The 27,498-nt window shown below is 42.5% G+C and overlaps 1 protein-coding gene across 1 annotated transcript in view; it reads right to left on the bottom strand.

The window, feature by feature from the left end:
- The window catches only part of LOC126198881 (lipase 3-like), a 78,940-nt gene that overhangs the window by 16,545 nt on the left and 34,897 nt on the right, over window positions 1-27,498 (bottom strand). Inside the window, exons 6-8 of the mRNA XM_049935486.1 lie at window positions 24,134-24,380; window positions 19,215-19,373; window positions 2,479-2,563 (exon numbers count right to left, since the gene is read on the bottom strand). Coding sequence (XP_049791443.1) covers window positions 2,479-2,563; window positions 19,215-19,373; window positions 24,134-24,380 — 491 coding nt within the window. The remainder of the gene's footprint in view (window positions 1-2,478; window positions 2,564-19,214; window positions 19,374-24,133; window positions 24,381-27,498) is intronic.

Below are 27,498 nucleotides of genomic sequence, written 5' to 3'. Positions count from 1 at the left end.
ACGCCCCACATTGATTTCATCGGTTATCTCACGCAGTGTTGTCTGTCTCTTAGCACTGACAACTCTACGCAAACGCAGCTGCTCTCGGTCGTTAAAAGAAAGCCGTCGGCCGCTGTGTTGTCCTTGGTGAGAGGTAACGCCTGAACTTTGGTATTCTCGGCACACTCTTGGCACAGTTGATCTCGGAATATTGGATTCCCTAACGATTTACGAAAGGAAATGTTCCGTGAGTCTAGCTCCAAATACCATTCATCGTTCAAAGTGTGTTAAGTCCTGTCGTCCGGCCGTAATCACGTCGGAGACCTTTTCACACGAATCACCTGAGAAGAAACGACAGCTCCACCAATACACTGCCCTTATATACCTTGGGTACGTGATGCTACCACCATCTGTATATGTTCATATTTCTTTCCCATGACTTTTGTCACTTCATTGTATATTGACATATATAGATATCAGAGCGTGAGTACCTCGAAGAGAACCGTTAAGGCTTACTTTGTTATCTTAATAAAAGGTTTACGTGGATTCCCATAGAAACACCAGCCTTCATTTCTCTGTCACAGGCATACCATAGAGGGATATGCTAACATACCATGTGTGCTCGATTTTTCCGTCTGCGGCATCCAGCGTTAGATCTGCCCGCTCATCAAGACAATTCTCTATTGCATCTTTTCCGTCAAGTATAAGAGTTCTCCAAGAACCCGTCGTAGGTTCGCGCCATACCACTGAACAGCCGCCGGCCGATGTGGCCGTGCGGTTCTAGGCGCGTCAGTCTGGAACCGCGTGACCGCTACGGTCGCAGGTTCGAATCCTGCCGGGCATGGATGTGTGTGATGTCCTTAGGTTAGTTAGGTTTAAGTAGTTCTAAGTTCTAGGGGACTGATGACCTTAGAAGCAAAGTCCCATAGTGCTCAGAGCCATTTGAACCATTTGAACTGAACAGCTCTTACTGTTATGAAGGATGAATGCTTACTAAACCAAGCAGCCTCGTGGTCGTCGGTCGCTGGGAAACGTAGATGACTACGTTTTATGGATTTCACATGTATCACACGGCAAGATGTCTTCCCCACTGGGAGTTTTGCAGTATTTGACACGCAGTTTCTCGAAATGAGCATCCTGTGTTACTCTTTTATATTAATGTTGATCATCTTGTATGGCTTTTGACATTTTTAGTGACAGGTTTCATCTGCGGATAAGTTCTTCATCATGAAAATCTGACAGTATGCATGAAAAGTCAGAATATTAACTTTAAATAAAAACATTATATAAATATAAGCTGTTGCTTTCCATTCCGGAAAGCGAATTATTTTCATAGTTCATCTACACATGTACGTTGAACTGCATCTCTGGCAATGGATTTGTGCATAGAAGACAAAACCGCTTCTACTGTAAGTACTTTATTTGAAGCAAACCGGTTACGCATCATTATATCTACTTCATCAGATGCAATAAAATCAAGTCATGTTCTGATCAAAAGAAGCGTGGGGTAATTCAGCGTTCATAGCCAGCAATTTTTCGCTGTGTAGCGGACATTTATAAAATGGCATAAAACAACACAGAACGCTCCCATGATACGCTTCCGTGATACCAGGACTACCTAGTGCCTGGTAAACTAACGGGTCTCAGTATACCGAGGAAGTCATGCAGCCTGTTATTACACAGCCAGTGCGAGCGCTTGCGGTAGTAAATAAGGGACCGGTGGAGATTAATTTTACGTAATCTCGCAGATGATCATGTACGGCAGGTTTGTGATCACTTTCTCGGTATACGGGGATCCGTTAGACCACCAGGTACTAAGAACTCCTGTTATCATGAGAGCGTAACACGAGAGGGTTCTGTGTTGTTTGATACTGTTTTATAACTGACGTCCGCTACATAACGAAAAGTTGCTGACTATGAACACTGGGTCATCCAGTTCTCTTTTTTGATCAGGACATGACTTGATTTTATTGCACCTGATGATGCAGCTACAACGCTGCGATACTGGTCGTTCTTATAAATAAAGTACTTACAGTTAAAACGGTTTCGTCTTCAAAATGATACATCCAGTCAGTGGCTACCATGAATAGAAAGTCTTCTGTATCTTTTGCTTCTTGTACCGAACGCAAAGATATTTCGCGTTTAATAGTATTCGATCCGCAACCAGTTTTTAGCAACATGCACGATAATTCACAATATTGTATTGTGAAGTTTAATTTCGAGGAATTAGTTACTCATATAAGTGACTTCATTGTTTTGTCTCGTCCTTCGTAGTAATAAATCAACATAACTTCTATTTGTTAGATTGTCACTTACATCAGTGTGATCCGTATCGCAATCTTTATGGTTCAAAATATGGGAGATAAGCAAGACAAATCAGTCCCAGACGTGGCTGGTCAAAATAATGATTCCAGAATTACTGCTGGATTATCGCCGTCCACTTTCCACTTTACAACTTGTTTAGTGACTTATCTCTGATGAAGAGCACAAGGTACTCACCGCTTTTGATTTCTTGACCGTAGTGGATGAACTGTTTGCTGGAGGCACCACCGGGTGTATGTGACAGGATTACTGGGAGCATAGTCTGCAACAGTAGAAAAATACGTCATTACTTCAGTGGTCATTGTTTCAGGTTTCGGTCGTTTCCTGTTTAATGCACTTCGTAGATTCAACTGTTCCACATTTTCGTTACCGGCATGTTACTCAGACAGACATTACCCTGGAACGTTTTCCTGCACCAAGAACTATGACATGCCCAATAAGAGTAAGCATATGTGTCGTAAATAGTGGATTGTGTAGCTACGAAAACATGTCGATTTTCAACCAGCGCTTCAGTATAGCTACCGATTTTAGAGTCAAGGAAAGCGCACTAGATAGCGCCATGAGCAGTTTCCACCATTTTATGCAGTTTGTTGTTGTTGTTAGACATGACATTGTCATTTGTGCTGCACTTACAATTTTTTCGAGTCTACGCCTTTAAGAGCTATATAAACTCTAAGACCTGAAGAGACAAACAAATTGTAGCGAAATGCAGGAAGATCTGCAGCGGATAGGCACTTGGTGCAGGGAGTGGCAACTGTCCCTTAACATAGACAAATGTAATGCATTGCGAATAGATAGAAAGAAGTATCCTTTATTGTATGATTATATGATAGCGGAACAAACACTGGTAGCAGTTACTTCTGTAAAATATCTGGGAGTATGCGTGCGGAACGATTTGAAGTGGAATGATCATATAAAATTAATTGTTGGTAAGGCGGGTACCAGGTTGAGATTCATTGGGAGAGTGCTTAGAAAAGGTAGTCCATCAACAAAGGAGGTGGCTTACAAAACACTCGTTCGACCTATACTTGAGTATTGCTCATCAGTGTGGGATCCGTACCAGATCGGGTTGACGGAGGAGGTAGAGAAGATCCAAAGAAGAGCGGCGCGTTTCGTCACAGGGTTATTTGGTAACCGTGATAGCGTTACGGAGATGTTTAATAAACTCAAGTGGCAGACTCTGCAAGAGAGGCGCTCTGCATCGCGGTGTAGCTTGCTCGCCAGGTTTCGAGAGGGTGCGTTTCTGGATGAGGTATCGAATATATTGCTTCCCCCTACTTATACCTCCCGAGGAGATCACGAATGTAAAATTAGAGAGATTAGAGCGCGCACGAAGCTTTCAGACAGCCGTTCTTCCCGCGAACCATACGCGACTGGAACAGGAAAGGGAGGTAATGACAGTGGCACGTAAAGTGCCCTCCGCCACACACCGTTGGGTGGCTTGCGGAGTATAAATGTAGATGTAGATGTAGATGTAAAATTTCAGAAAATTTTCTATGATTTATTCAAGAGAAAGAGCTTCACAAATTGAGCAAGTCAATAACGCATTGCTTCTCTTCTGAAACGTTATGAAAGAAGTTATAGAATGTCATCCCGAAGGATATCGTGCAACATTAAATCATTTGGCGCGTAAGATTGTCAAAATCTCGAGCCGGTTGGAGTGCCTTGCCCATAATGCTCCAAACGTTCTAAATTAGAGAGACATCCAACGACTTGCTGACCAAGGCTTTGCGAAGTGCAGAGACAAGCAGTAGAAACTCTCGCTGTGTGCGGGCTGACATTATCTTTCTGAAATGTAAGCCCAGGATGGATTGCCATAAGGACGCCGCGGATGACAACCAAAGGGGTTCCTGCTATGAAAAAAAATGGTAACCCAGACCATCACTCCTGGCTGTCGGGACTTACGGCGGGCGACAGTCATACTGGTGTCCCGCTGGTTTCCCAGGCGTTTCCAGACACGTCTTGGGCCTGGGATCTCATTACTGGAGTAGAATTGTCTCCAGTGATGAGTACCACTTCGAACTGAGCCCAGATGACCAGCGTAGACGTGTCTAGAGACTCCCTGGACAACAGTGGGATATCATCCTGACTGTCGCCGTGATAAGGCCCGGCAACCAGGAGTGATGGTTTGGGTTTCTTTTGATATCAGGGCCCCTTTGGCTGTCATCTTTGGAGAATTTAGAGCACAGCGGTACGTCGACGATATCCTACTTTTGTTGCCCTTCATGGCAAGCCGTCATAGGTTTACATTTCAGCAAGATAATGGCAACCCATACGGCAAGAGTTTCTGTCACTTGTGTTTGTGCTTGCCAAACCTTGTCTTGGCCAGTAAGGTCACCATATCTTTCCCCAGCTGAGAAATTTTGCCGCATTACAGGCAAGGCCCTCGAAGGAGCTCGGGATTTTGACAATCTAACCCGCCAACTGGACGTAATTAGCTACGATATTCCTCAGGAGGTCATCCAACAACCCTATCAATCAATGCCAAGCTGAATAAGGGTCATCGGTGGACCTGGGCGTTACTGACGTCATCAATTTTTGAAGCTCTTTATTTTACCTGAGTCATTCAATTTAATGAATTTACCTATCTTGAAAATGGAAATTTGCATTAGGCTGAAATAGCTTCAATTACAAACTATTTTCTTTTTACTGGTTTTTGATGATACAACAGCTTAATTTGAGTTCACTTACTGATTGTCGATATGTAGTAGAGTAATAATGGAACGCATAACTACTATATACACCCCTGACAAGATTTTGTTGACTAAAACACCTTTACGTTTCATTAGAATATTGTTTCTAGGTATATGATCACGTTGTACCTTGAAACATTTTCTCACATTTGGAAAAGCCTTAAGTTTCAGGAGTAATTTTGGTAATTTCAGAAGAAGCCTGCAGCACAAAATATGCTGAATTTCTATAGCAGAGCAGGTTACAGGAGGAAGTCTGAAAAGTGCCTAAGATTGAACACTCTCCGCTATATCCTGCTCTTTTGGAGAATGTGATGTTGAAAATTGTCAACTATTGTAGAAGTATATCGAATTACGAGAACTCAGTGTCAGTCTCATTGCTATCCATCCATAAATTCACTGCCTCACAAAAGAAGTGAAGCATCCAGAAGGCGAGGCTAAGACGAAACGAAACATCATGGGTCGAGAGGCTTGTTATATTATTTCATTGCTTAAAAGACCGAGTCAGTTTTACAAATCACATACCGTTATGAGCCCTATGTCGTGGCTTTTCCCTGGCCTGGATGAATGCAATGAATCGGACGGTAAGGGTGCCATAAAGTCGTTCTTTCCTCTCCTGAGAGAAATAAGCCCACTGTTGTAACCGGGACAGGAACGGTCGCAGGGTTGCCGCTAACGAAAACGCGGCGGGACCAAACGGGAGCGGCCCGTGAACAAACAAGACGGACGAATGGGAATGGAACGACAAGCACGACGACAGACAACCGAGTAAGACACCAAGATCAACAACAAAGTATTAAGCAATGAGGTCACAAAAGGTAACCTCATGAACTCAAAACAATGTACACTCATAAACGGGAAGTAAGCACACGCAACGTAAACACGATGTCTGTAAGCGAGATATCAACCAATCAACGCGGATACCAGGCTGCCTCACTGATTTTTTTCCCTTTATTGTTATTTTGCACCTCATACAAGGTGGGCTGGCAGCTGAAAATGTTACTCCGCTCTTCAGCCACAAGCAGTACAATAAAAGAGAAAACCAATGAAGATAGAAAAGTAACACAATGGTGGTTAAAAAACAGTAGATACAATAATTAAAAAACATGAAGCCGTTCACACTCGACGAAAAACAAGAAAAACTGTCGGCATTATGCACAAACACTGATGATTTAGACGATACACGTGAACGAAGAAGCGTGGGCGGCGAGAAACACTAAATCACAAACACGACAGCACGCACACGAAAAACTGATGGCGATGATCTCCGACGGACGAATGTCCACTTAACGTGTGTGAGTCCTGGGACCTGCCAAGAGGGGAAGAGGGTGGTGGGGGAGGGAGAGGGGACAGCAGAGATGCCAATGGCAGAGGAAATGGTGGGAGGAATGAAGGTATGGGGGTAGGGGAAGCCTGGGGGAGGAGGAGGGAGGAAGGGAGGAAGGAGGGAAGGGAGAGAGTAGGGAGAGAGGGTGCCCATAGGAAAAAACACAGGAAGTGGGAGGGGAGTATCAAAGTTGATAGGAGGGGTAAATGGAGGGGATGAGGGCATCATTAGGGAGGGGGAGCTGGCGGAAGCCACCTTGGGAGAGGGTATGGAGAGTGGAGAGATGGAGAGCAGGTGGGACGTGGGAATACAGGCGCGGCAGCGGACTGGGGTGGGAGAGGATGGGAGAGACAAGCAGGTGAGGGGATCAAGTTTACGGGAGGTGTAGAGGACCGTATCCGTTCGAGGAAAAGGAGGAGGTGGGGGAATGGGATAAGGTCGTACAGGATCCGCGTGGGGCTGACTGAGTGAGAGGCAGCTGCCTAAATACACGACCGGGTATGTCGCTATTGGCCGCTGGGACCATGTGCTCCACAGTGGCGCCCTCACGTTAGACTCGGGGCCAGGAGCGCGCGCAGCCACGACTTACAGTGCGACTGCTGAAGAGACATCTAGTGGTCATCGAGTTCCATGCAGTCTGGCGCGGTTTCGAAACCCGTGACGCTCAGTACCAGACCCACAATTGTTGTAACTAGTCCTTGATATCCTGGATTGTGAAACTGGGATGAAGTTGACATCTAAATGGTACAACACATAAGGCTTGAGGTGACGCCACTGTGCCTAACTTAAACACTAGAAAATTGCGACCACCAAAGTCGCTGACGGCCGGCAGTCGGGATAATGGAGAACAGCGATAAATTGTTGAACCCAATGCGTCGCCATTCATCCAGATCACACTTCCTGATCATGGCACCATTTCATGTGTTGTGTGAACTGCAGCCTAGGTGTAGGACGACACTTCACAAGTGTGGCTACTGCTAGTCTCCGACCAGATTTGTGGGATCACACAGAATATTGCAAGGAGTCCAATAGTTCTCTGGGATGGCAAGCGAAGATGTGAATGGGTTACGAAGACCTTGTATCACCATACGACCGTGCTCCCTTGTGGTGGTCAGGTGTCATCACCCAGAAGATTGACGATGAGCGTGCATACCATCACATTCCCATGTAGTCAAACATCGGGCAACTATCACATGCGAATGCCACACAGATCTGGACATTGCATGAGTCGAAAAGCTGTCCGAATGGAGTCCCATACTGAGGACCTGTCAAATTCTGCCAAGTGCTGATAACACAGTTACGCACGAGTATGTGGTTTCTCCATATCCTTCACAGTGATTACTCAACATCTAACACTGTTCGAACCCTTTGTATACACTACTAAGTCTCATAAGAACAAGGATAAAGAAACTCTAATTACTTACATACCTGCTAGTGGTGTCTATGTTTACAGAATTATATTGACATCCATCTCCGACTATGTCTTCTGTTTTCTTCAGTTTCTTTGTCAGGCAGCTATGTTGAAGTTAGATTATGTGGGCCTTCAAACGCCTGTGAAATTTTTTTTTTCATAGATTCTCATATTATTATTAATCCTTGCTTTTTCCTTCCTCTGGGTTCCTAAAATCTCCTCAAATCAATGGCTATAGCCCACCTTCTTGGCGTTTTGGACCTTATTTGGGTGAAGTTCCATATTAATATAACGATGTTTGTCAGAATGTGGTTGGCAAGAAGTGTACAATATGAGTCAAATTATATCCGTACCACATAACAGATAGTATGCATAAATGCATGGCATGTTCACACAGCCCTTGCAGTCTTGGTCAATCCATGGCGGGTAACTAGGTCGTGTCCTACACGACAACCAAGAACCAAGACCCTGGACCACACAGTCGGCTACCCCCCCCCCCCCCCCACCCCGCCCGCAGAGAATGCGGCAGGCTTTCTATCGCCTGCATGACAGCGCACGAGCACTGTTGATGTGCACCTCGGATGTCGCAACTTGCTGTGCACCACTTCGTGGCTTGCGCTGATACCCGGCCTATTTCTACACACTGAGAAAGCTTTATAATTACACAGTAGGAAAAAAATTGCAACACCCAAAAGTTGATAGGCATGTTTCTATATCTGAAAGTTGATGTATAATGAAATTTCGCATCAGTCGCACAAGAGTGGCGCTAACGACGCACACCGGGTTTGGTTTAAATAAGCGTTGTGACGGTCGTGAACGTTAGTTGCCTTTGAGATTGGACGTGGTGAGTTGATGATAGTCAACAATGCCTTTAGGAGGTGACAAAGACGTCGTTATCAACAGCTCACAGATTTCGAAGGAGATCGCGTAATAGGCCTACGAGAAGTATTATTGAAAGACTTGTCGTGCATGTAACCATTGCACAGCGGTACTCACGAGAAAGTACAATCGCAAGGAGATGGGGTTCTAGACAGTCACGTGACACTGTAGAAAGGGACAAACATGTTCGGCGTATTGCTCTGGCGCATCGTGCTGCATTTGCAGAGCAATTTGTGTACCAGTTATCACCCCAGTGACACAGTGAACTGTTGCAATTCGGTTGCTTCAATGACAGGCTGCGCAGTCTTAGGCGCACTGCCACGGTTCGAGCGGCTCCCCGTTGGAGGTTCGACTCCTCCCCCGGGCATGGGTGTGTGTGTTGTCCTTAGCGTAAGTTAGTTTAAGTTAGATTAAGTAGTGCGTAACCCTAGCGACCGCTGACCTCAGCAGTTTTGTCCCATAGGAACTTGTCACAAATTTCCAATTGGAGGACAGCTCCGAGCCAGACGCCCTGTTGCGTGCATTAGACTGACCTCAACGCATCGCCATTTGCGACTTCATTGGAGTCAAACAAGAGCTCATTAGAGGGCAGGGTAGAGGTCTGTAGTGTTTTCTAATGAAAGCTGGTTGTGCCTCGGTGCCAGTGATGGGCGTGTGTTGGTTAGAAGGCGATCTACAAGTAACCTGGCTGAGTGCTAGATACACTAAAGCAGTACCTAGAGTTGTGCTCTGGGGCAGGATTTCTTATGGCAGCAGGAGCACTCTCGTGGTTATCGCGCACATGCTGACTGCGAAACTGTACGTCGGTCTGGTGATTCGACTCTTCCTGAGAAATAAATGCATGACAGATATTACTTCCACCCTAACGCTGCGGGTATACCTCTGGGCCACTCCCTCACACTCCGAGCTTCGCCTAATGCATATCAAACGATGCCAGTTAAGCGGTTTCAACCGTTCATGTTAGACCAATTTAAAAGACCTGGAAACTGTCCTGAGGAGCAATGGGTACTCCACAAATTATATTAGAAGTGTAACAGAGCCAAACACTCGGCGAAGTAAGGAACCAGAAAAAGAAATGTCGGGTACTGCCTTTCTGCCATACATTCCCAGAGTGACGGACAGAATCGGCCGTATATTGCGCAAACATGGCGTAAAGACGATTTTCAAACCAACAATGAAGATCAAAGAGTGTCTTAGATCGGCGAAGGAGAAAAGAGACCCACTTGCAATGTCAGGAATATACCGTATACCATGCACATGCGGAAAAGTTTATGTCGGAATGACTGGACGATCAATTAACACCACGACCAAAGAGCATAAGCGACATTGCAGGTTGGGGCAGGTGGAAAAATCGGCCGTGGCAGAGCACGCACTGAGTGGGACCGACCACGTAATAAAATTCGCCGACACGGAAGTTCTGGCTGTAGAGAAGCACTATCACACGCGCTTGTTCAGAGAAGCTGTAGAAATACAAAAACACGTGAACAGTTTGAACAAGAAAGAGGAAAGCCTTAAGGTAAACGGATCCTGGCTTCTCGTACTGCAGCGAACGACCGTCGCAGGTAGCAAGAGGAGAACCGCACCGGAAATGACCGCGGAGAAGTCCTCGGACGCTGGCGCGCCAGGTACATATAGTCTGCGGCCGCGAGCTCGGCTCCAGTTCACCACCAGCAATGGAGGGTGAAGCTTTGACAATGCCAGCCACTCGTGCTGGCGAAACGTCAGAAAAATCATTAGATGAACGTCGGCCGAAGAACCCGAGACAGAAGCCAATAGGCAGTTTGTCAACAAGTGGCCACGAAAGCCTGAACATTTTTGTATCTTGACTTTATTCCAATCTCTTGGATATTTCGCTGTGAAACAACATGAAAATATTTTTCTGAATGCTGTATAGATTACTCACCCATTAGCTTTAAAATATCGACTGAGAATTCATCACTAACTGGAGCAGTTCATTTTTATATCGTGTCTATAGCGTATTTGACTTCTGATCGAAGAATTTCTGGAGTTTGCGAGACAGAAACATCCAATTAATCTATTATTAAGGTATCATCGTTCATCTTACTGTAGGGTGTTACAAAAATTTCCAGTATAGTCGAGTATCATTATTTGTAATTTGGATTTCTCTGTATTTAACGCAATTAGTTGAGTCCTTACGATCTGCGGTTCGACATTTGTTATCTAGATTTATTTTCAGGACTGGCTTTCAACATATCTTCTTCATTCTTCTTGATGTGTTCTTTTATACTCTATTTCAGAGCATTGAAAAGTTCTGAGTATTCTGTTTTATCTTTGCCTGTTCCTGTTTTCACTTTTCTTTTCTTGTCCATCAAACCTATCGTTTCACTTGTCACTTCTTTGGTTGTTTTTGAGATTTACACAAGCCACGTGCTCCTCCAGCTTTTGTGGTTGGTGTCTTTGTTACGCTTCTGCTTTATACTTCTATTTTCCCTTAATTATTTCTGGAAATTCCTATTTCCTTTCATTCAGATTTTTGAGTTTTAAAATTTTTGTGTTTCTTTTAATTACTTTAAATTTTTCATCGTTTCCATTCACTTCAAATCTTGCTCTTATTAGTCGATTATCACTGTTTGTGTTGAATCTGTTAAGCACACAGGTATCTTTGACATTTTGAAGCCTGCCGGTTAGAATTTAATCAACCTCATTTTTCACTTCATTGTCAGGAGTCCTCCAAGTCCATTTGCGAGTAGGATAATTTGTTGTAAAAAGTGTTCACATTATTTGTCTTAATGCATTTTGCTAATTGGAATAATCTCTCACCTCTACCGCTTCTTTTAACTATGTATAATCACCTTTCTCGTATGTTCCAACTTCGGCATTAAATACTTCAGTTATGAATTTGTAGAAAAAAAATGTCCATCTATTTCACAGGTTTCTTTCAGGCACTTATAGAAGGATTGTATCTCTTCATCGGATTGGTTAGGATTCATCTGTTTGAGATATTTGCATCTTATAACTATCTTATATTTTAAGGACCAAAAGTGCTGTTCTGCTCTAGTTCCTTCTAATACTACTATCTTGTCTACAGTTATTTTGTTTACTAAAAATTCGACCAAATTGATAACCATGGCAACAGAACAATTTTTCGCGTTTACCAGGTACTTCACTTAAACCAACAATGTTCCAGTTGATTGTCTCTAGTTCCTCTTCTGTTTCTGTTAATCCATCATCTCCCACTAACGAACGACAAGTGTATGAAAGTACTGCTAACCTCGTTACCTAGACTTCGGATTTTGTTACACAAAAGCAGCACCCACCCGGAGATCCGAATATGGAACTAATTTAATATCGGAACATTTTACATTAATGTCATACAATATGTCTCAAAGGTGAAAAGTATAATCACCACGTCTGCTTCAAGGTCGGTTTGGTGATCCTCCAGCACTAACCAGCCTATCGACCCTGTAACCCTCTGTATGGAACCCAATCTTGCCACCTGACTGATAGGCTCTTGTAGGTCACATGCTAGAGTTGGGGTGGAAGTGGTTGTAGGACTATAACCCTGACAACTCCTTAGATTACTGTTGCCTGATGAACTGCAAAAAAGCTTAATCATCTCCACAATAAAATCAGAGTTGACAGGATGTCAATAAAAAGAGTGATCACAGTCTTGGTGACTACTTTTATAATTCCTTCGTTATTAACTTTCATGTGTATTTGACCCCTTCAGATCTCTGTATCGTACTAGTCATATACATCTTGTCGTTGATTTGTGCAGCCATAAACTTTTTTACACGCGTATTTTCTATTATTTACGTGGGAACTTGTCTTTTTAGCATATTCATGTTATATACAGATATGATAGCGAAATCTTTTTCGCTGAGTTTATTTACTTAAACTTTTTCTTCATTTCGCATTAGGTTTCGAATTTTTAAGCCGTTGCCCACAAGTTATCTGTACAGAAAACCACTTTACATTGTCGCTACGAAATGGAAACACCATCGTGTGAAAATACCTTAACGGAAGGATAGTTAACTAGAAAAGTTACCATATGTATAAAAATAGCAGCATATTTACATTTGTGTTTCAAAAAATGGTTCAAATGGCTCTGAGCACTATGGGACTCAACTGCTGTGGTCATTTTGTCCCCTAGAACTTAGAACTACTTAAACCTAACTAACCTAAGGACATGACAAACATCCATGCCCGAGGCAGGATTCGAACCTGCGACCGTAGCAGTCGCACGGTTCCGGACTGTGCGCCTAGCACCGCGAGACCACCGCGGCCGGCATTTGTGTTTGCATTCAGAAAAAATTAACTGCTCTTTGTATTTTGACAGTTAGTTTGTGTACATAAGGTGGGAAATGTGCAGAAATATAACTTTGAGCAAAGAATAAAGGTGAGGTTCGTCCAACAATATGAAAGATCTATCTAGCTACAAATGGTTCAAATGGCTCTGAGCACTATGGGACTTAACCTCTGAGGTCATCAGTCCCCTAGAACTTAGAACTACTTAAACCTAACTAACCTAAGGACATCACACACACCCATGCCCGAGGCAGGATTCGAACCTGCGACCGTAGCGGTCGCGCGGTTCCACACTGTAGCGCCTAGAGCCGCTAGGCCACCCCGGCCGGCTATCTAGCTACAAATACGTGCATATGCAAAGAAGAGAAGCTAACAAACACGAAACAATAAAATTGTAAGATGTTCTACCGAAATGGTACGTTCGAAAATATAAAAGTTCACTTAGTGTAGGGGAAGTTCATGATCTACGAATGAAAATTCTTATCTGTTAGTGTACAAACTGCGGATGGAATTGCTATTTTCGTCTAGTTAGCTATAAACAGAATGTCAGCAAAAGTATTCAGGTAAGTTCTATATTCGTAGTTGAGTTCATTCGTTGGTAGATGTAAATGGTTGTTTCTTAAAATGACTAAAAATGTTGATTTTTGTAGTATATTAATTTTCTTCCGTTTCTTTGGATGATGAAGTATTCAGAATTCACCCTAAATGTTTTTGGACGTGTTTTTCTCATGTAAGAGCTGCATCGTGAATGCACAAGGATTATTTTCGTTAGATTTTTTGTTTTTTTTTGCTTTGAGGTCTCCCATATTTCGGTAGCATTTCCAATAAAACAGTCAGACTTTATCAAAATCAGAATTAGTCGTACATATCGTACCGCAAACAATGTTGAAAGTATTACATGGGGTACCACCTGCAGACATGAAACATTTAATAAATCAGGAATGTATATAAACCAATATAAATTTTAAGTTTTCAAATTTCTCATTTGTGGTTCATGGTGTGGTTTCCTGGTACCATGTCCTAGTTCATGAACCACGGGCAACGTGTGAGTGGCCAAGTAAGTGGTCCTGACAGTCGGGATACCAGTTACTTTGGAATAAGGTTGGGCATCTCGGACATATTCCGAGTCGTGGCCACCTTTGTGCTCAGACGGCAAAGACTACCAAATCCACCGGTTAGTCCCTCAACCATTAGGGGTAAAACTCAATGGGACACGGGGCAAGTAAGACTAGAAACCTGCTTCCCTGGTACTATAAATATGATGCTGGCAACAATCAGAGCAAAATGCCTCTGACCTTTGGAGGTGACGGAGTCCCACCTCTAATTGACAAATCAGGGGCTCCTAAGATACGATTCGGTAAACGAATGATAACGAGATGGGGAGCTATTAATATCAATGGGGGCTACTCTGGGAAGAAGGTAGAGCTGGCAGAGGCTGCAAGTAAGATGGGGTTGGACGTTGTAGCTGTTAGTGACATTCGGGTAAGGGGTGAGAAAGAAGAGGAAGTGGGAGAATAGAAGGTCTACCTGTCAGGAGCCAAAGCAGGAATAGCACAATGGGGTGTAGGGCTTTTCATCAGGAAAGAAATGGAACCCAGCGTAGTTGCAATAAGATATGTAAACGAACGACTGACGTGGATAGATTTGACAGTGTCTAGCAAGAAAATTAGGATTGTGTCAGTATATTCGCATTGCGAAGGGACAGATCTAGATAAGATGGATGGTTTTTATGACGCACTCAGTGATGTAGTTGTTAAAGGACAAGGACAGTGTTCTGCACATGGGTGATTTTAATGCCAGGGTTGGAAATCGAACAGAAGGGTATGAAACGGTTATGGGTAAATTTGGAGAGGATATGAAGGCCAACAGGAAAGGGAAACAACTCTAGGATTTCTGTGCCAGTATGGGATTAGTAATCACAAACTCCTTTTTTGTACATAAGAACATTCACCGGTATACTTGGGAAGGCAGGGGAACCATATCTGTCATTGACTATATAATAAAAGATCAGGAATTCAGGAAGGCTGTGAGGGACACACGTGTATTCAGGGGATTCTTTGATGACACTGATCACTATTTAATCTGCAGTGAAATTGGTATTGTGAGGCCGAAAGTGCAGGAGGTCAGGTCCCTGTGTAGGAGGATAAGAGTGGAGAAACTTTAGGATAAGGAAATCAGACACAAGTACATAACAGTGATCTCAGAAAGGTACCAGTTAGTTGAATGTAGTCAATTGCAGTCACTGGAAAAGGAATGGACAAGGTACAGGGACACAGTACTAGAAGTGGCCAAAGAATGTCTTGGAACAGTAGTGTGTAAAGGTAGGATGAAGCAAACAGCTTGGTGGAATGACACAGTCAAGGCAGCCTGTAAAAGGAAAAAGAAGGCATATCAAAAATGGCTAATACTAGAACTCAGGTAGACAGAGAAAGTTATGTTGAAGAAAGAAACAAAGCCAAACAGATAATTAAAGCATCCAAGAAGAAATCTTGGGAAGACTTTGGAAACAGGTTGGAGACCTTGGGTCAAGCTGCTGGAAAACCATTCTGGAGTGTAATTAGCAGTCTTCGAAAGGGAGGTAAGAAGGAAATGACAAGTATTTTGGACAAGTCAGGAAAACTGCTGGTGAATCCTGTTGATGCCTTGGGCAGATGGAGGGATTATTTTGAAGAGTTGCTCAATTTAGGTGAAAATACGATCAGTAATGTTTCAGATTTCGATGTACAATGGGACAGGAATGATGATGGAAATAGGATCACATTTGAGGAAGTGGAGAAAATGGTCATTAGATTGCAGTGCAATAAAGCGGCTGGGGTGGATGAAATTAAGTCGGAACTCATCAAATACAGTGGAATGTCAGGTCTTAAATGGCTACACAGGATAACTGAAATGGCGTGGGAGTCGGGACAGGTTCCATCAGACTGGACAAAAGCAGTAATCACACCAATCTTTAAACTTGGAAACAGAAAAGATTGTAACAACTACAGAGGTATCTCTTTGATCAGCGTTGTGGGTAAAATCTTCTCAGGTATTGTTGAAAGGAAAGTGCGAGTATTAGTTGAGGACAAATTGGATGAAAATCAGTGTGGGTTTAGGCCTCTTAGAGGTTGTCAGGACCAGATCTTTAGTTTACGGCAAATAATGGAGAAGTGTTACGAGTGGAATAGGGAATTGTATCTATGTTATATAGATCTAGAAAAGGCATATGACCAGGTTCCTAGGAGGAAGTTATTGTCTGTTCTACAAGATTATGGAATAGGAGGCAAACTTTTGCAAGCAATTAAAGGTCTTTACATGGATAGTGAGGCAGCAGTTAGAGTTGACGGTAAATTGAGTCCATGGTTCAGAGTAGTTTCATATTATTTATGGATCATATGTTGAAAACAATAGACTGGCGGGGTGAGATTAAGATAGGTGAACATAAAATAAGCAGTCTCGCATATGCGGATGACTTAGTTGTGATGGCAGATTCTATTGAAAGTTTGCAAAGTAATATTTCAGAGCTAGATCAGAAATGCAAGGACTATGGTATGAAGATTAGCATCTCCAAAACAAAAGTAATGTCAATGAGAAAGAGATATAAACGGAGTGTCAAATAGGAGGAACAAAGTTAGAACAGATGGACGGTTTCAAGTACTTAGGATGCATATTCTCACAGGATGGCAACATAGTGAAAGAACTGGAAGCGAAGTGTAGCAAAGCTAATGCAGTGAGCGCTCAGCTACGATCTACTCTCCTCTGCAAGAAGGAAGTCAGTAGCAAGACTAAGTTATCTGTGCACCGTTCAATCTTTCGACCAACTTTGTTGTATGGGAGCGAAAGCTGGGTGGATTCAGGTTACCTTATCAATAAGGTTGAGGTTACGGATATGAAAGTAGCTAGGATGATTGCAGGTACTAGTAGGTGGGAACAATGGCAGGAGGGTGTGTACAATGAGGAAATCAAAGAAAAACTGGGAATGAACTCTATAGATGTAGCAGTCAGGGCGAACAGGCTTAGATGGTGGGGTCATGTTACCTGCATGGGAGAAGCGAGGTTACCCAAGAGACTCATGGGTTCAGCAGTAGAGGGTAGGAGGAGTCGGGGCAGACCAAGGAGAAGGTACCTGGATTCGGTTAAGAATGATTTTGAAGTAATAGGCTTAACATCAGAAGAGGCACCAGTGTTAGCACTGAATAGGGGATCATGGAGGAATTTTATAAGAGGGACTATGCTCCAGACTGAACGCTGAAAGGCATAATCAGTCTTAAATGATGATGGTGATGAAATTTCTCATTTTGTTACATTTTTTAATAATTTTATTTTCTTTAGTTATCTTTTTCCTCTACTATACACTTACATGTACATAAATAAATCTCTGAAACTTTTAGATGGATCTTACTTTTATTCTTTGGTCAACGTTGTATCTTTGCACGTATCCTGCCATATGTGCAGAAATGTCAACTCTTGAAAACAGTAAACTTCTGTAAATCGAACGAACAGCAATATAGTGTGTGGATTCGCTGCCATTCTTACACATATGTCACTGTTCTTGGACTAATTTATTTTCACACCGTTGTATTTCTATTTCGTAAAGGTGCTTTTCCATAGAAATAATCAGTCGATAACTGGTTAGAAAAACCTAAACTGGTTTTGAAACGAAGGAGACGTTTCAATAAATGCCTTAGTAGGAAAACTGCCGCAGTCATTCAGTAAGTATATGATTAACTTAACCTCAATGCAGAATATATATGTAAAAGGAGCTATAATATACATACAATGGCTTATATCTCTCAATCTACAACACTAAACTCTTTTCAAACTGATACATCCAAATCACCTGAATTATGTATATACGCTGAATGAACAGGACTGAAAATACGTTGGTTGTCAATCCCTTGTTGTTATGATACAGAAAAGTAGTCTAATTTTTGAGTGCCAGTTTCGTACTGTTTTGTAGTTATCTTATGTTGCCGATGTTTTTTCCAGAACTGTTTGCTAATACTTTTTTGTTACAAGGAGAGAGAGATAAGCATTAACTGCACAGAAATTTTGAAAAAATCTCATCAGTATGCCTTAGAATTCCACTCCACCACACAAACAGCACATATCAAAACTGTTTAGTACAGGATGTAGTTTTGAAATTCAGGGACTGACGCCTAACAAAACCAAAATTTGTACCGAATGTGTGCCTAAGTTTTTATAATTTCGAAGAAAGACAATCGCCAATTGCAATCAGGTTCGAAATAATTCGATGGAGAAAGTTGTAAATTTATGCCGGGCTGAGTCTCGAAACACAATCTCCTGCTTAACGCGAGCGGTAGCCTTAATTGCCTTGGTCATCCGGTCAGGCTCCCCAGCTGACACAAATTCTCAACTCTTCATATGCAAGTAGCATACACTGTACATTCGATTCACCTGCTTGCTGCTCGCAGCGATTCCTGTATTTACACAAGAGTCTCAGGGCCTTTTGTGGGTCTACACTGAAGTTACCAAGACAATCACGAGTACCGATAAACTGTTTGTATACAGAATGAACATTAATGAAAACTAAAAACTGCAGGTATGGATTCCTGACTGGAAATTGAGGGAAAAGGTTTCGTGAACATGTGTCAGGAAACGCATCTTTGCCAAGACATATGGCGCTGACGAATGACAGTTCCTCTGACCACGTGCCGTGTGTTCCTTCTGTGTTGCAGGCTGTATGATTGACGCAGCATGCTGTAAGCAGCACCATGGTGTGGTATTCATGTCGGGAACAAGCCAAGATAAAGTTTGTGTACGGCCAAGCAGACGGAAATGGTCGACAGGCAGCATGGCTGTACCAAAACAAGTACCCTCAGACACACCAAACACGTCACACAACATTTGAAGCCTTCTTTCAGCGTTTGTATAATCATAGCTCCTTTCAGACAGACGCACTTGCAGGGAGGCGGCGCACTGTTCGTACACCAAATCTGGAGGACTGGGTTCTACAGAATACTGAGATGAACCCTACTACAAACTCCAGGCAAGTTGCACTCCAACATGGTGTAAGCCAAAGTAAGATTTTGTGTATCATGCATGACAGGTGTGTGCGAATACGTGCATTGTATCCCACGAAGCCAAAATCGGTTGTGACGTGGATGCGATGCAGCTCTGTACTGTTTGAGAGTGATCTGTTGTTGTTGCATGCGCACTGTCCATTTTCGGACGCATGTTCATAGGACCCTTTTTCCACCATCTCCAATTAGGAAAATGCCCTTGTAGTATATCGGTTTTGTTAAAATTCACCCTTTATATATTTATCGGACAGAACAGGTATCGCACACACACACACACACACACACACACACACACGATGAACTGACTCACTTACCTTGTTCATCTCAGCTTCGTTGAACCCACCAATCATGAACATGAGATTGCTGCATATGTCCTGCGTGAACGCCCCATCGCTGCACATCAGCTCCGTCACCAACTGCATGAATTCGTTGTTCGGGTTGAACTCGTTCAGGCCAATCAGTTGGGTCAGCACCTGCGAAGGCAAAACACTTATGGCTACAGAGATACACCATGATAATATGCCTCAAGGTCAAAAATAAAAGGAGCTGTACCCTCTTCTTTATATAAGAAGAGTGTAATTTCGGTTTAGAGACTGCAATTATTATACCTTGCATGCGCTAAATTCCAATTAAAAATATGAAAAAGTTATTTCCAATTAATCGCTTGTTTGTGTACCTGTACATGCTGCGGCAGTGGTTTATGCCATGTTCGTTATTATCTCAATGCCAGACTGTCACAGTACTGGACCAGACGTGCTTCACATCACCGCTTCAGATCTCCATTGGCCCCCACACAAAGCAGACTTAAGTACATAAAGTTTCTTTCCACGGGGTTATTTAAAAAACCGCGTGTTCCTGGTTCCACTTGCCACTTCATTTGGAAGAGTTGCAAGGAAGGGTAACTAATGCGCTTGCTGAAATCTTCCAAGATGCTTTGAGATGTGTTTGGCAAGAGTTTGACTGTCGTACTGACATTTTCTTCGCCAAAAACGGTGTTCTATTGAGCACCTGTAATATAGGTTACAGACGGGGGGAGACCACTGATTTTTGTCTATTTCCTGTATGTCTTGTAGTTTTCGTGCAGTTGTTTTCTAAGAGTCTGGAGTTATTTTTTAATAACCTCATATTTATTGAGTATGGATAATCAGTAAATCCACTAAGTAGTTTCTGACCGTAGACAGAAATAAACGTCATAGAAAAAAGCTGTTTTTCTCGGATGCTGTGTTTAACAACAGGAAGGATAGAAAAATGTTATTTAAATTACATTTTGAAATTTATCACCTCGGCTGTTTTTCACAAGTATTCAGTTTATTTTATCTAGCACAATTGGCCAATAGTGCAAGATAGAATAAATTGAATACTTGTGAAGAATAGCCGATGTAGAAAACTTCAAAATGTCTTTCAGTGACACTGATCCAGATTTTAACTTTTTATTTTTTACAGAACGAAAGAAGCTGTACTATAGATATAGATGCATAGACCACGAATATCAAGGTTAAAATTATCTCCTAGGTCAGGGTCACAAGTAAATGAGGTTTTCACGTTTCGTGGTCACTCTTATGGCACATAATAAGGGCTACATGCAGACGCACCGTGACGAAGTGAGGTGGATGCTGAAAATACAATTTGGCAAACACTGCTTTGCACCATAAGGCAGGTGCTTTCAATTCAGTCAGATGGGCAGTGTTGAATGTAGAAGCAAGACAGGATTTCAATTGTCATTTTCCACGGCTTAGTGCTCTTGTGCTGCGTTGGTTCATTTGTTACTAGAACGAAAGTCGCCACGGTTGACAGTGAATGTACGAGTATATGATGTGAAGTGTGGGAACTGAAGAACTGTGTTAAGTTTTCACAAAAATGCCCCGCACCTGCAGTAACAAGCCTGAAAAATTTTGTTACTTTTGTGCATACGTTAATTGTGGTTCAAGAAGGCGACTATTGCCGAAAGCAGCGAGACATACATACGACTTGTATTTCGGGTGTAGAGTGGCAGATGAAGATAAATCGTGGGCTTCGCTCATGTATTACATCTCGTATTCGTCTACACTGAATACTTGGATGCACAGTAAAAACGTCTCCATGGAGTTCTGTTATTTGGCGTGAAATAACAAATCTTGCATCAGATTCCTACTTTTGTAAGGTACTTTCCTTGAGGGAAGAAGTCAAGTCCTCGAGGAAAACTGTATTTAGTACCCTGACATCCCACCTGTCATTTGCTCGGTGGCTTATGACGAAGAACTACCAGTTCCTATTCCCCTACGTATCCCACCGTCGAACGACTATGCTGAACGGACAGGACACATACAGCCGAAAAAATGTCAGTGACTCTGCTGTTACATTTACACCAACATGGTCATCCAGAGAATCACATAAAATCACACAGTGTGAACTCAGTGATATGATCACGGATATAGATCTTCCAATGCGCAAAGCCCAACTCTTGGTGTCATGACTGCACCTGTGGATCGCTGACACAGTACGTCTGTTTGTGTTTCGGAAGCATCAGAGAAGACTTCAGTTTAGTTTCAGTATCGAGGGCAATGTAAATTGCTGAACTGACATTGACAATTTCTTGGAAGACCAGAACATTACATACAAGCCAGAAAAATGGAGTGTTTTTGTAGATAGCTGAAAAACAAGGTGAATGGCAGCACTATTACATAGTGGTAATCAAAGGCCATCCATCCCTGATGCATATGCTGAATTAGCTAAATAAAGTTATACCGTGTTGAATCTGTTGTTATTCGGAACATGAATGACTGGTATTTGGAGACTTCAACGTCATTTCAGTGCTGTTGGATTTGCAGGATACTTAAACTAAGTATTTGCTGCAACCTGTGTAAATGAGACAGTCGCTCAAGAGAAAATAAATGTTGCCGAATCTCTAGTGCATCCGAAAACAATTGTCCTCCAATCATCGCACATTACGTTGGGACTTATGACAGCATTTGTTAAGGCTGTGCACAGGAATGTAGCAGCATTTCGGTATCTGTGTAAGAAGTTTCACAGCTCAGCACAGAGGTGATCATGAAGGATTCGGCCTCAGATACGCCGGTTGTTGGGAGACATACACCTGAGTCTGCTCTAACACCTGATCAGCTGCAAGCGGGGCACTGCTGTCGTAGTATGACGACGTTGTTCTTGGGAAACCGGAGAGCCGAAATTTACAGGGACTAGTGGACCAACGTATTCGTGCTTATGTCACCGGTGGCAATATAACCGTGCGGATGCGCTTCCTTTACACTCACCTCGATGTCTTCCCAGGGAGTGTTGAACACAGAGAGCAGTTCGACCAGGATATTTCTCGCATGGAACAGCGGTACATAGTACCGTGGATTAGTGACATGACGGGTGATTTCTGCTGGATGCCACATAGAGAAGCGCCAGACACCACCCACAACATGAAGGCAAAGAAACGGCGGCAATATACTAAGTAAGCTCAATTAAGTCCCGGCTTACTTATTACCCTGAGCTAGGAGATAATTTGAATCGTCATATTCGTGTTAGGCGCATCGAACTCTATAAAGACCGCCTGTTTTGGCTTCTGTAAAAAATCCACCGTGGATCACCATAAACATACGGCAGTGGTGCCGTATAAGAAGAAACTGATCGTTTTTTAAAACTGTCTTGAGTACTATGCCTATAAAGGAAGAAATAGTAGGGAAGACCGGGACATGGTGGCCCACTTTTTCTTCTTGATATTTTCCAACTTGTAATTCAAATGTTTCCTTAGATTTTTTTATGTGGTACATTATTCCGGCATTTTATAACTTAATAATTAAGACTCCTCACTGTCTGTCTAATCATAAAAAATATTTAGCACAGTAATACTACGTGGGACAACCTACTCCACTCACGGGGCAAGTTGGCCCAGCAGTTAGGGCAAGTTGGTCTATATGATTTCATCATTTAATTTACTGACAACGTTAGTTGTCTGATTGAAAATATATCGATTTTAATACTCGAAGTCTATTTTAATATTAATTTCAACACTTTTATGACAAAAACTACAATCATAAATCTTGTTCCCATTGTCGCAATAACAGTGTGACAGAAAAGTATGTCCAGAATTTTTGTCAGTCTTCGTCTGAGTGTCGGATAGAATATTCACAGTTCAAACATTCATAAAAAATTCAACTTTTATTCCAGTTTTAACAAATGACAGAAGTGTCCACTGGCAACAAATTGCACATTGAATCCATTCATCACCTGGATTGCTGTGAGAAAATGGGTTGAGACGCCTAAGACACAGGGCATTCTCTTCTTCATCTTCAAGCACCTTCTTAAGATTATCTACTTTCTTTCTGCATTTAATTTGACTAATTTTATCGTGTGATTTAGCCTGAAGAGGGACACGTCTTTCAGAAAATATTTTTTACGCGCAACATCCGTATATCTCTGTAAAGTGTTTTCTGTCTGTGGGGACTTGTTTTTCACACTGTCTCGCATGTTTCACCTGAGCTTAAATCAGTGTCGCTAAATTTTCTTTTCATTTTCTGTCTGTTTCCTTGGTTGCGGTTGCTGACATGGCCTGATTTCTACACGCGTTGAGAAGCACAGTTGAGCGAGTGATGTGACGTTAATTTAAGAAAAGTTGTTACTGACAACGCAGGCCAGCGAGGGTGTTCTTGAGCAGTTGAAGGGCCAGCTACAACAATTAAAATAAGATCAACAACATTAAGCTGTATCTGTTAAGTACAAAGGCATCGGTGAAAATCAGAATCTCGAAAATAAATAAGTAAATAAATAAATAAAATCAAACTTGTGAAAAAATTTTGTTGACACCGACCGACATAACCACGAAAAAATAAGGGAAATCAGAGCTCGTACGGAAAAATATAGGTGTTCCTTCTTTCCGCGCGCTGTACGAGATTGGAGTGGTAGAGAACTGTGAAGGTGGTTCGATGAACCCTCTGCCAGGCACTTACATGTGATTTGCAGAGTATCCATGTAGATGTAGATGTAGATGAAACTTGGCGTAGATGTTACTGGTTTAAAATCGGTGCATGACATAATTTACTTACGTAAAAATTGCATGGAAATGATCTGCAATAGTTGCAACAAATTTTAAGAACGTGTCATTAAGCTGCTTAGTGACGTTTCTGTGTGTTGTTCTTAGCACAAGTTAGTTTAAGCAGTGTGTATGTCTAGGGACTGATGACATCAGCAGTTTGGTCCCTTAGGAATTCACGCACACACACATACCCACACACACACACACACACATACTTACCGACAAGATTTCAACGAACTGTGCCAGGATTTGGAAAAGAGGGCTGGCCATGTTATCCATGAAGGCGACAGGGGCCAGGCTGAACATGACACGAATCTTGGCGTTGTAGTCGGAGCGCGTCGAGGCCATGACGTAGAAGGATGTGGTGCCCTGGGAGTGGCCCGCGTAGAACAGATCAGTTCGCCGAGTCTGATCGAGAATGTAATCGATCATGGCGGGCAGGTCGAAGTAGCCGATCTCGTGCCAACTGTGCAAGAAAGAGGAAATATCAACAACCCTCCAGCTGAATCTGCTTCTAACGCAACAACGGTACCCTGGAAGTCGTCTTACGGTGTGTGGCAATGCGTGTACAGTGCAACCTCACCACGTTTGCCTCTTTCTTGCTTCATTCTGTGCTGGAGCACGAGAAGATTTAATATTGTTAAGTTTTAATAACTTTAATATTACCGTCACAAGCATTACTCAATAAATCACGGGGGAGAAGACACTTGTTGGCTGACATCTTGGGATGATCTAGGTACGCTAACAGTGAGTGCAAGTAATGCAGTCCTCGATGAAATTTGACATTGTCGTCTGGAGCACACAGTGTATTTGCAATTCACTCTTTTATTCGCAAATGCCTTGATCGCATTCGACAGAAAATTACTGTTAAGCGGTTACAGCTCCGGAGCGTCATCATCATAACTAAAAGTCTTGTGTCTCATTGGAAAAGTAACACATTAAGTCCTAATAAAATATTCAGTGCAGTTAGTTAATCAAGTAACTACACCGAGTGAGTGACTACGACTTCACATGTTACGCTAGTAACACGTAAAGTTTTCCAATAATTCCCAAAATAACGTAGGTACGAAGCACCCTCTGCCACTAAAACTGGTATGAATTACCCTCTGCAGAAAACTTCGTTAGGGGGCACCCTTGCCACGCAACTTTGGTATGAAGTGTCCTCTGCAGCACATCACCAGTACAAAGCACCCTCTGCTGTGCGGCACTGGGGTGAAGCAGCCTCTGCCACGTAAAATTGATACAAAGCACCCTTTGCCTTGTAACATTCGTACGAAGCACCTCTCCACACCACTTGTGTGTGAACCAAATTATATCACACAACATTGGTATGAAGCAAGCATCATCAGCTACGCAAAATTGGTATAAAACACCCTTTGCTACGCAACAGCTCCAGACCGCACGAGCTACTGCGATTCAAGTTCTGCCACTCACCACTAGATGGTAATGGTATCGTTTTTTCAGAGGCTAGGGAGTGCAATTAATCACTGTTCAGCCAATTTGCACGAAATGTCTATAAATTATACAAACATACCTTTCTCATAAATCAATCTGCCTGTTGGTGAAAATCTTGTCAAAACCGTTACAGTATCTCCTGAGTTTAGTCCGAACATAAAGACAAAATAGCAATATGAGACTTCAGTTTCTACGGTATATCTACAGAAAATAGATAGACGACAGAATACACATAGAAGAAGATTGAAAAGTTTAATACATATCCCACTGGAGATTGTTGATCACTTCTTCAACACCTTTTCTCCCGCTTAACAAGCCGTTTAGGAACGGCGAAGGCTTTCTTCAAAACACTGTCTCTTTTGTTAGTTATTTCCAGCAGTGTTAAAGACTGACTGACAAGACTCAATTATTGATAGAGCGATAAGTGTGTAAGCAACGCTGTATTGATGAAGCTTCACTTGCTTATGATCCGCTTGATGAATTTGAATCTGATGTGTGCATTTCCTACGACGGGCTTCATTTTTGCACCGTCAAGCGTTGTCGATTGCCGCTTTTAGACTTTGCAAGAAGATGGAAATAGTATTTCAGAAAACTGTACAACGGAGAATAAATGTCTAACAACATTATCAAGGGGAAACAGAAGAAGATGCAAATAGCCTAGGAGAACCTATCTTCAAAGATTTGTATGAAATAGCTCTGAAGAAACCGAAAAACAACGAAGATCCTGGTATAGACCACAATCCAGTTGAAATTTTTAAATAAAGAGGAAAGCTAATCTGGTGTATAGCATCTAAGAACAGGGAAAGCTACCGCAGTTGACAGAAATACATGCCATAAAATGGTGAAACTATCAATCTTAATCTACTTGTTCATGCATCTAAAATAATAATGTTATTTCCGGTTTCTGTATGTTTTAGAACGTCTTCAGATCTCACACCATGATCCTAGATAATGGCTGTGAACAGTGCAGGTGCTACGACTCCACGAACGCTAACTGAGCAGTTACTGTGAACAGTGTCTGCGACATCCATTTTAGGGTACAACCATCGCCCACCGACGAATACTCTTGTTGAACAGCTTCAGCCATTTGAATTGGGCCACATTGTGAGCCTGTGGGAAGCTGGATGGCTCTTTCGGTCGACTGCTGAACATGTTGGGCTCAGTGTGTCAGTAGTTTGTCGTTGCATTCAGCAGTGGTTAGCGGAACATTCCCACACCTGCAGAGCTTTTTGTGATGTACAACAGCTACCCTGGCCAGCAATATTATCGGAGCTCTCACAGACTGAACACTTACGGGGCGTGATGAGGGAGGAACTTACTCATTCTTCAGGGCCTGCAAGAACCACTGCCAAATTGCAACAAAAGGCGCAAGACGCATGGCACAATGTACCACAGCATACCATACGGGAGCTTTATGATGGTTTGCATGCGATAATACACGCCTGCTTTCCCGCTGGGGAGGGGTACTCTTTGTGTTGATGTGACTATTTTGTCTGAATTTGTTGTCATATATTCCCACAATGATGAATTACTTTTACCTCATTTCCCAATAAAATATTCTTATTCTTCAGGACACTGCACATTTTGTTCGACAATGTATTTGAACTGAAATATGGGTTATACGAGGTATGTTACAAAATTGCGGAACATTCGTAATTTCGCGTCAACGGTGTGTTGGAGCGAATTATGGTTGGCATCGCTGCTCACGCCTGCGTATAACCTGTAACTGCCGCAAGGGTCATTGCTGTATGTCTGTTAGTTATTGTTCAGTGCTGTATTGAGTAGAGCGTTGTGTAGCAATGTTTGCTAATTTCGGGATGGCAGAGATAGAAGAGCAACGAGTCTGAATTATATTTTGTATGAAACTCAAGAAAACCTTTACAGAGACACACAGGAAGCCTACGGTGATGAGTTTTTAAGTCGTACTCGGTGCTACGAATGGTTCATATGATTTAAAAATGGCTTTACAGAAGTTAAGGATGACCCTCGTTCAGGACACCCTTCAAAGACTACCGATGACGTTTGCGCAAATGAGAACGAGATATTCCTTAAGAGCATCATAACTGGTGATGAGACGTGGGCCTATGGGTATGATATTGAGACCAATGGGTCTTCACAATGGGTCGAAA

The sequence above is a fragment of the Schistocerca nitens genome, chromosome 8 (assembly GCF_023898315.1).
Source record: "Schistocerca nitens isolate TAMUIC-IGC-003100 chromosome 8, iqSchNite1.1, whole genome shotgun sequence".
Classification (NCBI taxonomy): domain Eukaryota; kingdom Metazoa; phylum Arthropoda; class Insecta; order Orthoptera; family Acrididae; genus Schistocerca; species Schistocerca nitens.
The sequence above is the reverse complement of the archived record's forward strand: the minus strand, read 5'-3'. Positions and strand labels throughout refer to the sequence as shown.